This window comes from Drosophila obscura, unplaced genomic scaffold (genome assembly GCF_018151105.1).
Source record: "Drosophila obscura isolate BZ-5 IFL unplaced genomic scaffold, ASM1815110v1 contig_179, whole genome shotgun sequence".
Lineage (NCBI taxonomy): Eukaryota > Metazoa > Arthropoda > Insecta > Diptera > Drosophilidae > Drosophila > Drosophila obscura.
The window spans coordinates 7,715,338-7,727,914 of NW_024542766.1; the positions used below are offsets into that span (position 1 = coordinate 7,715,338).

The 12,577-nt window shown below is 40.4% G+C and overlaps 1 protein-coding gene and 2 non-coding genes across 3 annotated transcripts in view; all 3 read right to left on the reverse strand.

The window, feature by feature from the left end:
* The window catches only part of LOC111080758 (protein sickie), a 209,087-nt gene extending 203,721 nt beyond the window's left edge, over positions 1 to 5,366 (reverse strand). Inside the window, exon 1 of the mRNA XM_041592292.1 lies at positions 5,292 to 5,366. Coding sequence (XP_041448226.1) covers positions 5,292 to 5,351 — 60 coding nt within the window. The 5' untranslated portion in view covers positions 5,352 to 5,366. The remainder of the gene's footprint in view (positions 1 to 5,291) is intronic.
* Positions 653 to 792, reverse strand: LOC121403984. The gene has a single exon (XR_005967631.1). It is a non-coding gene; the product is annotated as a U4 spliceosomal RNA (small nuclear RNA).
* LOC121403991 lies at positions 3,103 to 3,220 on the reverse strand. The gene has a single exon (XR_005967637.1). It is a non-coding gene; the product is annotated as a U5 spliceosomal RNA (small nuclear RNA).
* Positions 5,367 to 12,577: the final 7,211 nt, after the last annotated feature.

Below are 12,577 nucleotides of genomic sequence, written 5' to 3' on the forward strand. Positions count from 1 at the left end.
CCTTTTTTTTCTAGGCGCATTTCCCATCGAAATAAATGGCATCCCGAAAAGGCAAAGAAAACTACTAACAAGGCAGTAAATTTTTGCATACAAGTTAAAGGTTTGGTTTTTCTTTCTGCCTTTCCGAACTATACAAAAAAAAAGAACAAGAGAGCGCAGGGAATCCTGGCTAAACGGGAAAACTTTCCAGTCACATAAACATAAATTGCGGCTGTAATTTTCAGTCGTTTGGGGGAGCACACACACATTGCCTCCACAAACAAACATTTGGTATGCTGTTCAGGGTGGAACCCTGCTCTCTCTCTCTCTCCCTCCTTCTGCTATTCCTGTCGTTAAATGGAAGTTTAACATTAAGTTTAATTTGTCTAATGCCCAGAACCTGATCCCTAACCCTTTTCCTCATTGATGGACTGGGCTGTGTGTGTTTTGGGGGGCCTAAGTGACATAGAAATTAATGCTTCAAGCAAACATACATTTCTGCCACTATCATCATCTAATTCTCAGACATTTGCTCTCCCAAAAGTCCCATTAGGCACATAATTTTGACCCCTAAAGTCCTTAAAGACTCATCATAAACCCTTAATTGCTCATTACAGAGATATAATCTTAATAGTTTTCTTAAGTCTCTACGTTTAAAATGTATTATTAAATGGCCCTCACGGGCTTGCAAAAATTGCCGTAGCGGACGGTATTTCACGTCCTCATGGCGGGGTATTGGTTAAAGTTTTCAACTAGCAATAATCGCACCTCAGTAGTACTTCATTGGTTACGATAATGCCTCTGCGCAAAGATAACTCTACACTGCCACTGGGTTGGTATTCAAGGCGGCGACGGATAGAACCAGTTGGGAATTCTAGGGTCAGCGGCAGAAAAAACGATGAAAAATGATTGCAGTCTTTTGTGACAGCCAATGGCAAAGGGATCCTACCTAAGGGTAGGGTTTTTTGTTTGCTGTTTCTGCGGCAGGGTGGTTTATAAGGTTATTGTTTTCTACAGGTCTAGGTAAAAGATCATTGTATAGCCCCTGTAAAATGTCTTCGATTTGCTTTTGGAAATTGATTTTCAATCAAACTTTAAAGACGCCAACTTCATGGCACCCACTAACCCATTATCATAATTCCTCCATAGTTACAATCCTTAGCCCACACGTTAGCCACACTTAACCCGCAGTTTGCGCCCATTTTCAAGCAGCCTCATTATCCTTAATAATTGTCAATTTTCTTGCAGCCGCTTTATATCGCCATTTGTTGTCGCTTTGCCTCGTCGCTATTCGCAATGAAATTAATGAAAAATTCAGGGGTCTACAAGCAACAAGAGGACAGACCCCCCGTGGGGTGGAGAGGGCAGTGGAGTGGAGAGTGGGGTTCAGGGTTCAGCTGTAGGTCCCTTCGTTGGCTGTCTTGGGGTCATGTTTCTTCGCCTACTCTAAAATGCTAAATAGCCACTTTTGCGGCAGGGCACGACAAACTTTCTTCTTTTTCCTTGAGTTCTTTTTTTTATGTAGACTTTTACTCTTTTCGAGGGTATTATGATTGGTAGCAGAGGTTTGGCAATGCAAAAATAGTAGTATAGAATACTTTTTATACTCCCTAATACAATATTTATTTTGCATCTATCAAAGCAAAACATGTTTTAAGGGCATATTTTATAGCAGAGTGTTTTATATATTGGATGGAAGCATAATTAGTAGGCAAAAAATCGGGTATATTTTCGGTTTCGAAAGAATAGTAAACAAAAAATATATTCTTATATGTATTTGCAAATTATATACATAAGTACCATTGAAATAGGTAAAATTGATGGGCTATAGCCTTGGCTACCATATAAAATACACAACTTTCAGTGTATGTAAAACCTCGTTCGGTTCTGGCTTTAATTTGTCTGCTTTCTTGCAGCTTTTTTACCACTCTCCCATTTCTTTGCTTTGCCCCTGGCTTTCCGTTCCTGCTTTGTCATAAAAAATTGAACAAGTTTTCACGTTCGCAGGCTGAGGAGAAAGTCAAGAGTGTCCTCTAAGTGGGTGGGGAAGAGGGGTGGCTGGGTGTGGAGACAGCGACGACAATACCGGAAATCCGTTTCATGACAAATGCGTCACATTGTCCTCCCTACCGCCACGGCACTCGGCTCCTGGCTTTCGGGGTGTTGAGTGTTAAGAAGAGAAAACGGCAGCTCCTAGGGGCTCTCATTCCTCTTCTCATTCCACCTCTCATTCCAACACTTTTTCTTCTTCGACTCCTCTGCTTCTTCCACTCAAAAAGCCGGCTATGAAATTCCTTCAATGCCAGCACGTGACTTTTAGGCTAAAGAAGAGAGACCAACTCCCGGAGAGACAGAGAGAGAGAGAGAGCGAGAGCAAGAGAGTTTCATTCACAAAGAGTACGACATTGACATTGGCGCGAGGCCGACAACAAAGCCGCAGCGCCTGCGCGAGACTCCTCTTACTGGAGAGTCCTTGCGGGACCTTTCTACGTGCCGGCAGCAGCATCATTTCGCATAGCATAACTCTGGCATTTTAATGAGAAATCCATATTTATGTTTGTTTGTTTTGCCAAAAAAAAAAGAGCAAAAAAAGAAAGAGGGCAGCATATGCGGCGAAAAGTGAAATTACTTTTGTGGCCGGAGAGACTGTTGCCCCCCGCGCTCCGTGCGGCCGGGAGTCCTTGTGCCAACGGAAAGGCATTTTGCTGTAATCATTTTTAATGGGGCAAAGCGTCTGCGGGTCTATAAGTAGTGCGGCAGCGACTGCGGCAGCATATGGCACGGTATGTGCCACAGATTTCTATAGAAATCATTTTGAACAGTAGATACGGAAGCAATTATTTGGGCTACTTTTTCGATAGTTTGGGTATCTTCTATAATTCGAGTAGACTTCATTGGAATTAATAATTGAAGATTTAGAGGAGAATTCCAATTTTTAATGTGCCAAAATCATTTTCCTGTCTGCTTGAAGGTTGGAAAATTGCATAATTTCTAGCCTAATTTAAACCTTGAACAAGACAATAAAAAAGTCGCTTCTTAACATTTCCTTAAGTTTTTCTTCTCCCTCAAGAGGATCTTTCCCATTTTGGTGTGGTATTTATTTGTTATTGGCCCGGCGGTGTTAAACCCCCAGGCGCTAGTCTAAAAATTAATGAAAACTCATTAAAATGCCCCTCTCCACGGAAATCTTTAGTAAAAGGCGAAAGATTTATTCGACACAATTGAAGAGAAACCTGAGTGATAACTATAGCTCCGAAACATAAGGCATTCTTCTCGATTGCAAACAGAACTAGTTGGGAATCACAAAGCAAAAGGATTAAGCTTACGCAAATGTAGGCAGTGATTTTTTCTAATAAACTTTCTAGAAAATTTGAGAATTTGGAGAAACAGAAGACGTTTGAGAGCGTTTTGAAGGGGAATAAATTCTTAAAAGAGAATCTTTATAGAAAAATAGATGCTATAGATTCCCCGGATTGAAGTTATCCCTTGGAATTTCTCCTCTTAACGAGAGTGAGAGATCTGTTAACTCTAACACGTCCACGACTTGTCACCAATGGAGTCATAACGTTATCATTCCGCACAGCAAAGCCATAAAAATACTAGCTTAAATAGCAAAAAAAAAAAAAGACGCCAGCATGTCTGGCAGAATGGAATCAGAGGAGCAGTCAGAGCAGCAGTCATATGGGAACGGCGGGGGCATAGTACAGGGAATTCCCTCACATATTTAGCACTCGAGAGCACTTTTTCCGCTGCTTCCCGCCCTCGGCAAACTTTAGTACGGGAGGAGCGATGCAGGACTCCTTTTATGCTTTTATTGTGCAAATAAAAACACGCGGAAACTACTTAATCAAGTTTCACAGAGAGAGAGAGACCCGGACACGGGATATATGCACCTCGCTCTTTCTCTCCTTTGTAGCCATCTCTCTTGCGCTGTAGAGGAAAATGAATGCGGAAGCAACGTTTTGGTTGAAACAAAAAACACAATGAAATAAAAAGCAACAGTGGCAGCAGCAGCAGCAGCAGCCAGCCAGCCGGCGGTGGGACAGACAGACAGACAGACTTTTCTCCGACGATGGTTTTTATGCTTAACTTTTTTTCGGTAAAGAGAAAAGCCAGAGAAATGGGCGAGGGAAAACGGGGAGAGAAGTGGCAGTGGGAACAGCCAAAGCTGAGACAACATGCTAACCAAAAAAACAAATGAGAGAAGGACGTCCCTTCTCCACAGATATGTACATCGAATAAGAGATGCCCCTCCTTTTTTGATCGATAATAATATGGAATATAATAATTTAAAGAGAATAATTTGTAAAATAATTACAATAATATAAACAAAATAATATTAATAATAAAAATAGTATTAATATTATTATTATTTGTATTATATTATTAGTATTATATATATATATTAGTATTATATATATATATTAGTATATATATATTAGTATTAATATTATTATTATTTGTATTATATTATTAATACTATTTTTATTTATATTTATTTAGAGTTTAGAGTACAGTTTAGAGTAAGGAAGTAAAATCGTCTCAAATAACTATTGAGCATTCCTTGTTTACCCTTTCATCATAGCCAACATATGTACCTCCTTTAACCCTCTACTCCCCATCTAAAGAGTACAACAATTTGCCGAAAGAATGTGTTTTTTTTTTTTGTTCGTTGGCTACCAACTTGAGTTCCAAAATTTATGACAGCAATTAGCGGGACAGTAGGCGTGTCTTTTGGGGGGTTGGACTCGAAGACTGCCTCCGGTTCCTGCCCCGCAAGAGTACAACAAAAAAAAAAAACTCTTCAATTAATTCGCGTTGAGCTCTGCTCAAACAAACGGGCAGGAAGAATACGTTGTGCACATCAATCAAGTCCAAGGGGCAAAGGAGTCAAACGAAAGGTCGGTCTTCCAATCGGACATAGGTCCTGGGGTATTGGCTCTTGGCTCCTGGCTCCTGGCCTTGGCTCTTGCTCTTGGCTGCTGCTTTTGGCTCCTGCTCTTGGCGCCTGGACTTGTGGGGGGGTGTGAAAAATAGATATCTTATTGGAGGAGTGAGGGAATGCCCACAACTTTGGTCGCGTGCCAGTGTGCTCGTCGTCGTAAATTTGTTTCGTTTTATTTTTAATTATCGCGCTCTCAAAGTTGTACTTTTTAAATGCGGGAACACATTTCAACTTGAAGGCTAGTAAATGCCTTCACTTAAAGGCTAAAGAAATGGCTGGGGAAATGCTAAGGGAATGCTTAAAATATACTCGGAGAATACCCGAAAAAATCATTAAAGAAATAAGAAAGAGAGAGAGAAACTTTTACCTGAATGGTTTCCGTGGCGGAATACTTCCGATTGTAGTCGACGTGATGGAGGTTCGGCATGTTACCAGCCGATGATAATCACAATATCACACGAAGGATAAGGGCTACTTAACACGTGTCCTGGGGGTGGGTATGGTATGGTATGGCTTTTCCTGCTCCTGTTTCCTTTTCCTTTCCCCGTTTCCTGTTCATCAAGATACGCCAGTTTATGAAACATTTGTGTTAATTTCTGTTGTCGTTTCGAGTTTTTTGTTGTTGTTTGCTGGGGAAAGAGCAAAAGTTTTTTCGTAAAGTTGAAAGTTGGTAAAAGTGTAAATTACTTCTAGCAATCATCATCCTGCTGCCTGCTGCCTCCTGCCTCCTGCCTTCTGCCACACTCTGCTACATGCCCCCTTGGGCATTTGTTTACTCATGTCGATATTGTTAATACGCCACGTGTTCCGCCACAGCAGGAGGAACAGCAGGGTTGGAGATGTGTGTAGGCCAAAGGACATTCAGAGCAGTGGTACAAGCTCAAACGGGCGGGGCAGGGGGGGTTGCGTTCATGGACGGTTGGGCTTACGGATTTATTGCCAAGTTTACGGTACGTGCTTTGACTAAATTTATAAGCCAAAAAACGCACAAAGAATCGCAACAAATGGCCCAAAGGCAACACGCACGCACACACACACACACACACACACACGCACGCACAGAGCACATAGAGATCTCTGAGATACCCAGAATAAGCCATTGGGAATACTTTTACAGTCAATGCCAAGCAATTAGAAGCAGCTACGGGGCGGAGGGGTACTAAGCGATGCTCAGATCAGTATCGAATGGAGAAAATACAGTTTTTGGCACCTAAAATTAATTTTAAAATGATTCCGTAAGTCTTCAAAAACTACACTTTATTTTTAGAAATTTGTTGATTGAATTTTTTATATAAATTAAATGTTTTTCATAAACAAAAAGTGTTAATAAGGGGTTTCAAAATCTTGTATTTAGCATCCCATAGAACTTATTTTCCTTTTTTTATTTTTCCTTATTTAAATGGAAATTTCCCTCCTCTCCTGTCCCTCAATATATTTAAATCTCCCCGAAAATGTATCCCCTCTAGCTATACCCATATCTAAAAGTTTGCCAAAGACAAACTTTCCTTCACTAAGCTTCCCAACTTGGGGAGCGGCCTCCTTTCACCGTTTCCTCTGTTTCTGTTCGTTTGTGCAACTAAACTGCTTAGGCATTCATCATCATGGCTTAGACGCTTCAGATAACTAATTAGAATGCAGTTTAAGCCAACAGATACAGAGGGAGAGAGCTCCATATCTCTCTCTATATTCTCACAAAGTTTCAGGGCTATACCCAAAATTTCACCATTTCTCTATGCCTAATTAACTTTTGTGGCCTGTCATAAATGTTGACATCTATAATCAACAATATAAATATTTTCCATAGCCATAGCCGTAGAGGTCGGCGTGCAACAGCTGTAATTTTCCAAAGGCCCATTTGGTTTTATGGCCACCCGCACCGCTTCCCCGCAACCACATTTAATGTTCAATATTTAACGATACTATGAGGAAATTACATCCTTCAGTGAATGCAAAAGTTTCCCATAAAAGTCGATGAAGGAAAAGCGGAAAGGTAGAGGGAAAACTTGTTGACTGACGCGTGCGGTTTTTGGCAGCACTCAAAATGTAGAGAGAGAGAGAGAGAAAGAGTGAGAGCGAGAGTGAAGGGTATAGGAATTATGGCAAAGAGTTGCGATTGTTTTTAAGCATTGTAGAATAAATTAAAAATAAAAAAATGGAAAAAAAATTAAATTAAATTAAATAAATCCAACAATAAAGAAAAGGAATCTAGGGGGCCATGGAATTGAGGAGATGAAGAATTCCAAGTAGAGTATAAATTTCATACAAAGATCGAAGCTCGAACATGAAAAGCAGACATTTCAATTTTCTTTCAATTAAACTCCTCCTGAAGCTCTACCCGAATGTATATATACATATATTCTGCGGTTGAGCAATGCGTATAGAATGCATATAATTATTGTCTTGAAATTACACATTTCTTAAAAGTAAAGTATTTTTAAAATTTATGCGAAGTATTTCCCCAGTTTCCATCCACTAAAAGTTCGCCTTCTCGTCATATTTTAAACCCACTTTCCTTTGCCTTTTCCCCGCTCAAAATTAATGATGCATTTTATTGACAGCAGGCAGCCCCCCGAAAACGTGGCGCAACTTTAATCATAATTTGGCGTAGAGTTAGTAGCTGCGCTTAATCATAAATATTAAGGGAAGAGTTAGGCGGCTCCCTTCAGTTTGAGGTTCGTTGGAGCTGCGTTCCGCTATGGGAAAGAGTTGGGAAGCTTCGTTTTTGGGGGTTTCGGTGCCAGTAATTTCACTAATTACAAACAGAACAGGAACAACAGGAACAACAGCAAACAGGAAATAGGATGAAAGCAGCAGCGTGTCCTTCGTATGCCCTCCAGCGGCGGGGAGGGTCCCTTCCATATGCGGCATATTCTGGCCCAAAATTTATTAGCTGCTTATGGGGATGGGCGGATGGGTGTGGTAGGTGGGAGGATGATTGCTTGTGTGTGTGTGTGTGTGTGTGTGTGCCGTGTGGTGCATAAATGTGGCATAAAGGACATGTTAATCAGGAGATGGCCAGAAGCAACAGGAAGTTCGGCAAAGTCGAGTAAATTAAATTGTTCAATAATTGAGTTTCCTCCTAGAGTCCTTGGGGCGCCCTCCTTAAAGCTTCCTTCAAAAGCTTCCACTTGACTCTTTCCCTCCGTAAGGATATCAATCGATTCGCAGGCTGATTTAAGGCCACTTCCTGTGCTGTTCTGTGCTGTTCTGTGCTGTTCTGTGCTGTTCTGTTCTGTTTTGCTCGTCCTGGTGCCATGGAGGAGTTCCTTGGGAGGTCCTGTTTGTTGGCTAACACAAAAAACAGCTTGAATGCCAAAGCAGTCATAAATTATGCAGCGACATAGTCAAAGGGACACACAGGACACACGGACATAGGATACACAGAAGAGGCCCAGGCAAAAACAACAACGAGGAGAAAGGATATGCAGTCAAGTGTTGTCGTTGCAGCAGTCCTTGCCCTGCCCCCTCCCCGCGCTGTCTTTTAACTCCTCGGAAAAACTCCTCTTGGAAAACTCCAAATGGCTGAGCAGTTAATAAGAACAGCAGTTGTGCAAAGGACCTCGAAGGACCTGGAAGGAGGAGTAGTAGTTGCTGGGGTGGCAGGCAAATGCAGTGTTGCAGCAGTTGCAAATTATGACAAAGTAGTGCAAAAAGCAAAAGGGATATAGAGGGTATCCTTGCACATAACGGGTTGAATGTGCCCCTCTCTTTGGGGCAGGGGAGCAGTGTGAGAGAAGCACTATTAAAATAAATATACACCAGACATATAAATTATACATTTTTCAATTAAGAAACTAAGAAAATAAAGTGCGTTGCTGCCACAGGAAATTCTGAAATGCATGAACGGAACATCACGGAATAGAGCAAAAATATACTTAAAATATACAAAAACAAATCCAAGGGTTCAGGCTCTTTAAATGTCACTAAATTTAAGCAATTACACAACACTCTACATTGCAATAATCCCTAATCCTCTTAGGGGTTTAATTTGAAACTCCATTACATCCACAAACACTTAAATTATAATCCGATTAAACGATTTAAACAAATCGAATTGCTGCTGGCATGAAAAAAAAAAAGCAATGAAAATGTTGTCGAGAGAATTGTGATTGTTGATATTTGCTTGATATAAATAATATTTACATGGACTATGAGAGAAAATAAGCTCATAAGGGATGCGAAAGAGTTCATAATTCATATAATTATGTGTATATTTAATAAAAATACACATTGTAAGCCATTATTTCCTAGACAACAAATATATTCATGTGTACACATTATTAGATCAAACTTAATCATTTTTAACTAAGAAATTTCCACCACAAATTCACTTAAATTCATAAATTCACTTAAAATACTTCTGCCAGCAGCAAAACAATTTCATTATCCTCAAAGCCAAATTTTTGAGTGCCTCAACAAGTCACAGAAACTTCATAACATCATTCAGGGAAGAGAAAACTTTGTTCGCATGGAAAACTCTTCCAAAAGAAGGAGAAACACTACCAAAAGATGTGAAAAACTATCCAAACAAATGGGGAAAACTCTGTAAAAAGATGTGGAAAACTATCCCAAAAAGAGTGAGAATGTGGGCAAACTCTTCAACAGTTGTGCAAAATAAGACAACAGTTGTCCCCATCAACCAACCATAGGAAGGCAAAGTCCAACAGGTTAAGGGAATAAGCCCAGACGATGCTGAAGTTAATTATAAAAAAAGTCCCACAGTTATGACAATTTACAGAGATAATTCTCAGGGGAATCCCCATGCCCACACTTCACATCCTACCATCTCCATTATCCTTTGGGTGTTGTTCAGGGACATTAACTTCTTCTGCTTCCCTCTGTTCCTGTTCCTCTTGTCTCGAGTTGTCTGTTCCTTGTTTCGAGTTTTCCCGTTTTCCGGGGGAGAGAGAAAATTTGACAAACGGGCGACTTAAGACACAAAAACAACAAAACGAAAACCCTAATAAACTTTACAGCAGTTTTCTCGCTGCAGCAAATTAATTAGATTAAATAAAAGTTTCTTTCGTTTTCAGGCCACAAGGAAAAACCTCAAGAAAAACTCCACAGACACAAGAGTTCAAAGATCATTTGTCAGTGGCAATCATCATGCTGCAGGGCATTTTGCAGGGAAAAATAAAGGAAATACAGCGGAAAAGAAGTATACGCAAAGAGCAGAAATACTTCTAAATTCAAACAAAATTCAACCAAAAATCAATAGAAGCAAAGGCGAACCCCAAATAAATACTAAAACCCAAAAGAAAAAAGAATAAAAAATACAGACAAAACAAACAAACAAAAAGTAGCAACAAAATGCGGCCGTAACAAACAAACAATAAAAATTTATTGTTATCCCCAGAAAAGAAGTGAAACAATCAGCAATAAAATAAAAAAAAGTATACGGCGCAAGGAATAACGAAGTAATCGATACCCTAAAAGCAACACAAAATCAAATGGAAATGGAGAGCATAGGAAATACCCTTAAAGTTATATAATCCGTTTTTGTTTTATATTTTATGGAACAAAAGTTCCACAAAATAATTTTTAAAAAAATAGTCAGAGACAAGAGTACAAAGTATATCCACAGTTTCCATCGTTTTCCGATCCATTTTTTTTTCTTCTTTTAGAGGTCACAAAGTGTTTCCCACAGACTAATCAACTCTACGCCCAAAAAGAGCATCAAAGATGAAAAGATGGAAGAAAGTTAAACAGCATCCAAGGAAAATCAAATGATAACAGCGACAGCACACGTTCTCCCTGCTCCCTCCCTTTCTCTTGTATTTTACTTATTATTTCCAGCCTCCTGCTTTTCCTCCTTTTTTCCCTGCGTAATTTTCGCGCAGCATACTTTCAGGGCCCCTTCTTGGCCACAAAAATGCGTGCAAATACTCGGGAATAAACGTAAACTGGGGGGAGGTTGGGGGCTGACGTTTAGGCCTAATCCGGCAAGGACTTAGCACGGCTGTTAGGTGTATCCAGGCGGCTCGAAAGAGAGATCCACAGACGGAGGATAGGCATGGGAATGGGATTGGCAATGGCAGTGGGAGATGAAGTCTCTGAAGCAATATTGCAGCACAGGCAGTTTTTAAGTTTGGCCCCAAGCCACAAAAAGCAGAGCCATCTGCGATTTTTAACACCGAAAAGTAGGAAAAGGTACTTTAAAATATTTCGAGACGCGAAAAAAATACGCTTTTAAATATAAAAAATATAATAAGCTATATCAAAATTTTCAATTTGTTCACCAAATCAATTTGAATATTTTTAAGGTATTTATCGGAATTTTTATTGTATTTTTGTATAGTATTTTCTAATATTTTATAGAATTTTAGGATTTTTTCATTCGTTTTTTTTCTAGTTATTTGTAGTATTTTTTGGTAGTATTTTTTATTATTTTTAATATTTATTTCGCGTATACACACTGTTTTTCTATATATTCTTTTTCTTCAAAACACCCAAAACAAATATTAGAGACCCCTGCCCCTGCCCCGCCAAGAGTGTATCCAAAACAGGTGCACAAACAGCATCAATAAGCCAACAGCCAACAGCCATAGCCATAACAGCAAAAGCACAAGGACACCGAAAACCCCATATTGCATACCATTTTTTCTTGGCATGAATTTTGGAAAAGACCACAGATCGAAAAAGATGGAAAATCGAGTGGAGGGAAAAGAAAACACTTGAAATTGAAGTGCTGTTCGTACAAGGCGAAACACTCGGAGACACAAGGATTTTTCAGTGGATGCTACAAAACCCCAATGTTACCCCACTTGTTTACGCTTGTAGTTTTTTGATTGAATTTTTGGAAAGTACATAGACAGGGAGAAAATGCTGCCAGATAGCCTCCGTTATAGTATTGGGGGAGCAATATTCCAGAGAAAGGGGGAAAATATTGTATATCCAGATGGGGGGGGAGGGTTTTAAAAGCAACAATTTGCCACAGCAACAAATTACAGACACGCTCTCCAGACGGACCCACTGCGATGACGATGACGATGGATGGATGCATCAGCAGCAACAGTACAGGAAAAAATACACCAAAACCCCAATGAACCGGTATCCAAAGCGAACAAACAGAGAGAGAGAGAGAGAGAGAGAGAGAGAACTGGCCACTTGCCCTGTTGTCCTCTGTAGTACAGGTGGACAGGTGTAAGAGTGGACATTCCCCCACTCTGCTAAAAATGTGTCCTACCTTTCCTTTCCGTTGGTATTTCCATTGGCAGGCGGAAAATCCGAAATCAAAATGCGCGCAAAATGCAGGCCAAATGGGGTTACAAAAAGCAACACACTGAAACGTTGCCAGCTCCCTAGAGAGCCATGAAATGGCCTGTGGCGCCCACTTTACAGTGGGACAAATGCACAGAATTGGAATATGAAAAATACCTTGCCACTTTCCATTAATCTACCGAACCACTGTGCAACCACTGTCCGCCCTGGGGAATGACACAGTGAGAATGGGAGTCGCGAGAGGAGGAGTCAGGCATTCGACTCGAATGACAGCGGTTGAAATTGAAGTTGGCAAACGATTTTTCCGAGGGTGGATTTTAAAATGCAAACACACTCTCCATACAGAGAAATAGAGAGGGAGAGGGAGGGAGGACGCTACACGGACAGCCAGAGGTCGTAGTCACAGGTCCTATGGGGTCCTGTCAATGGTGT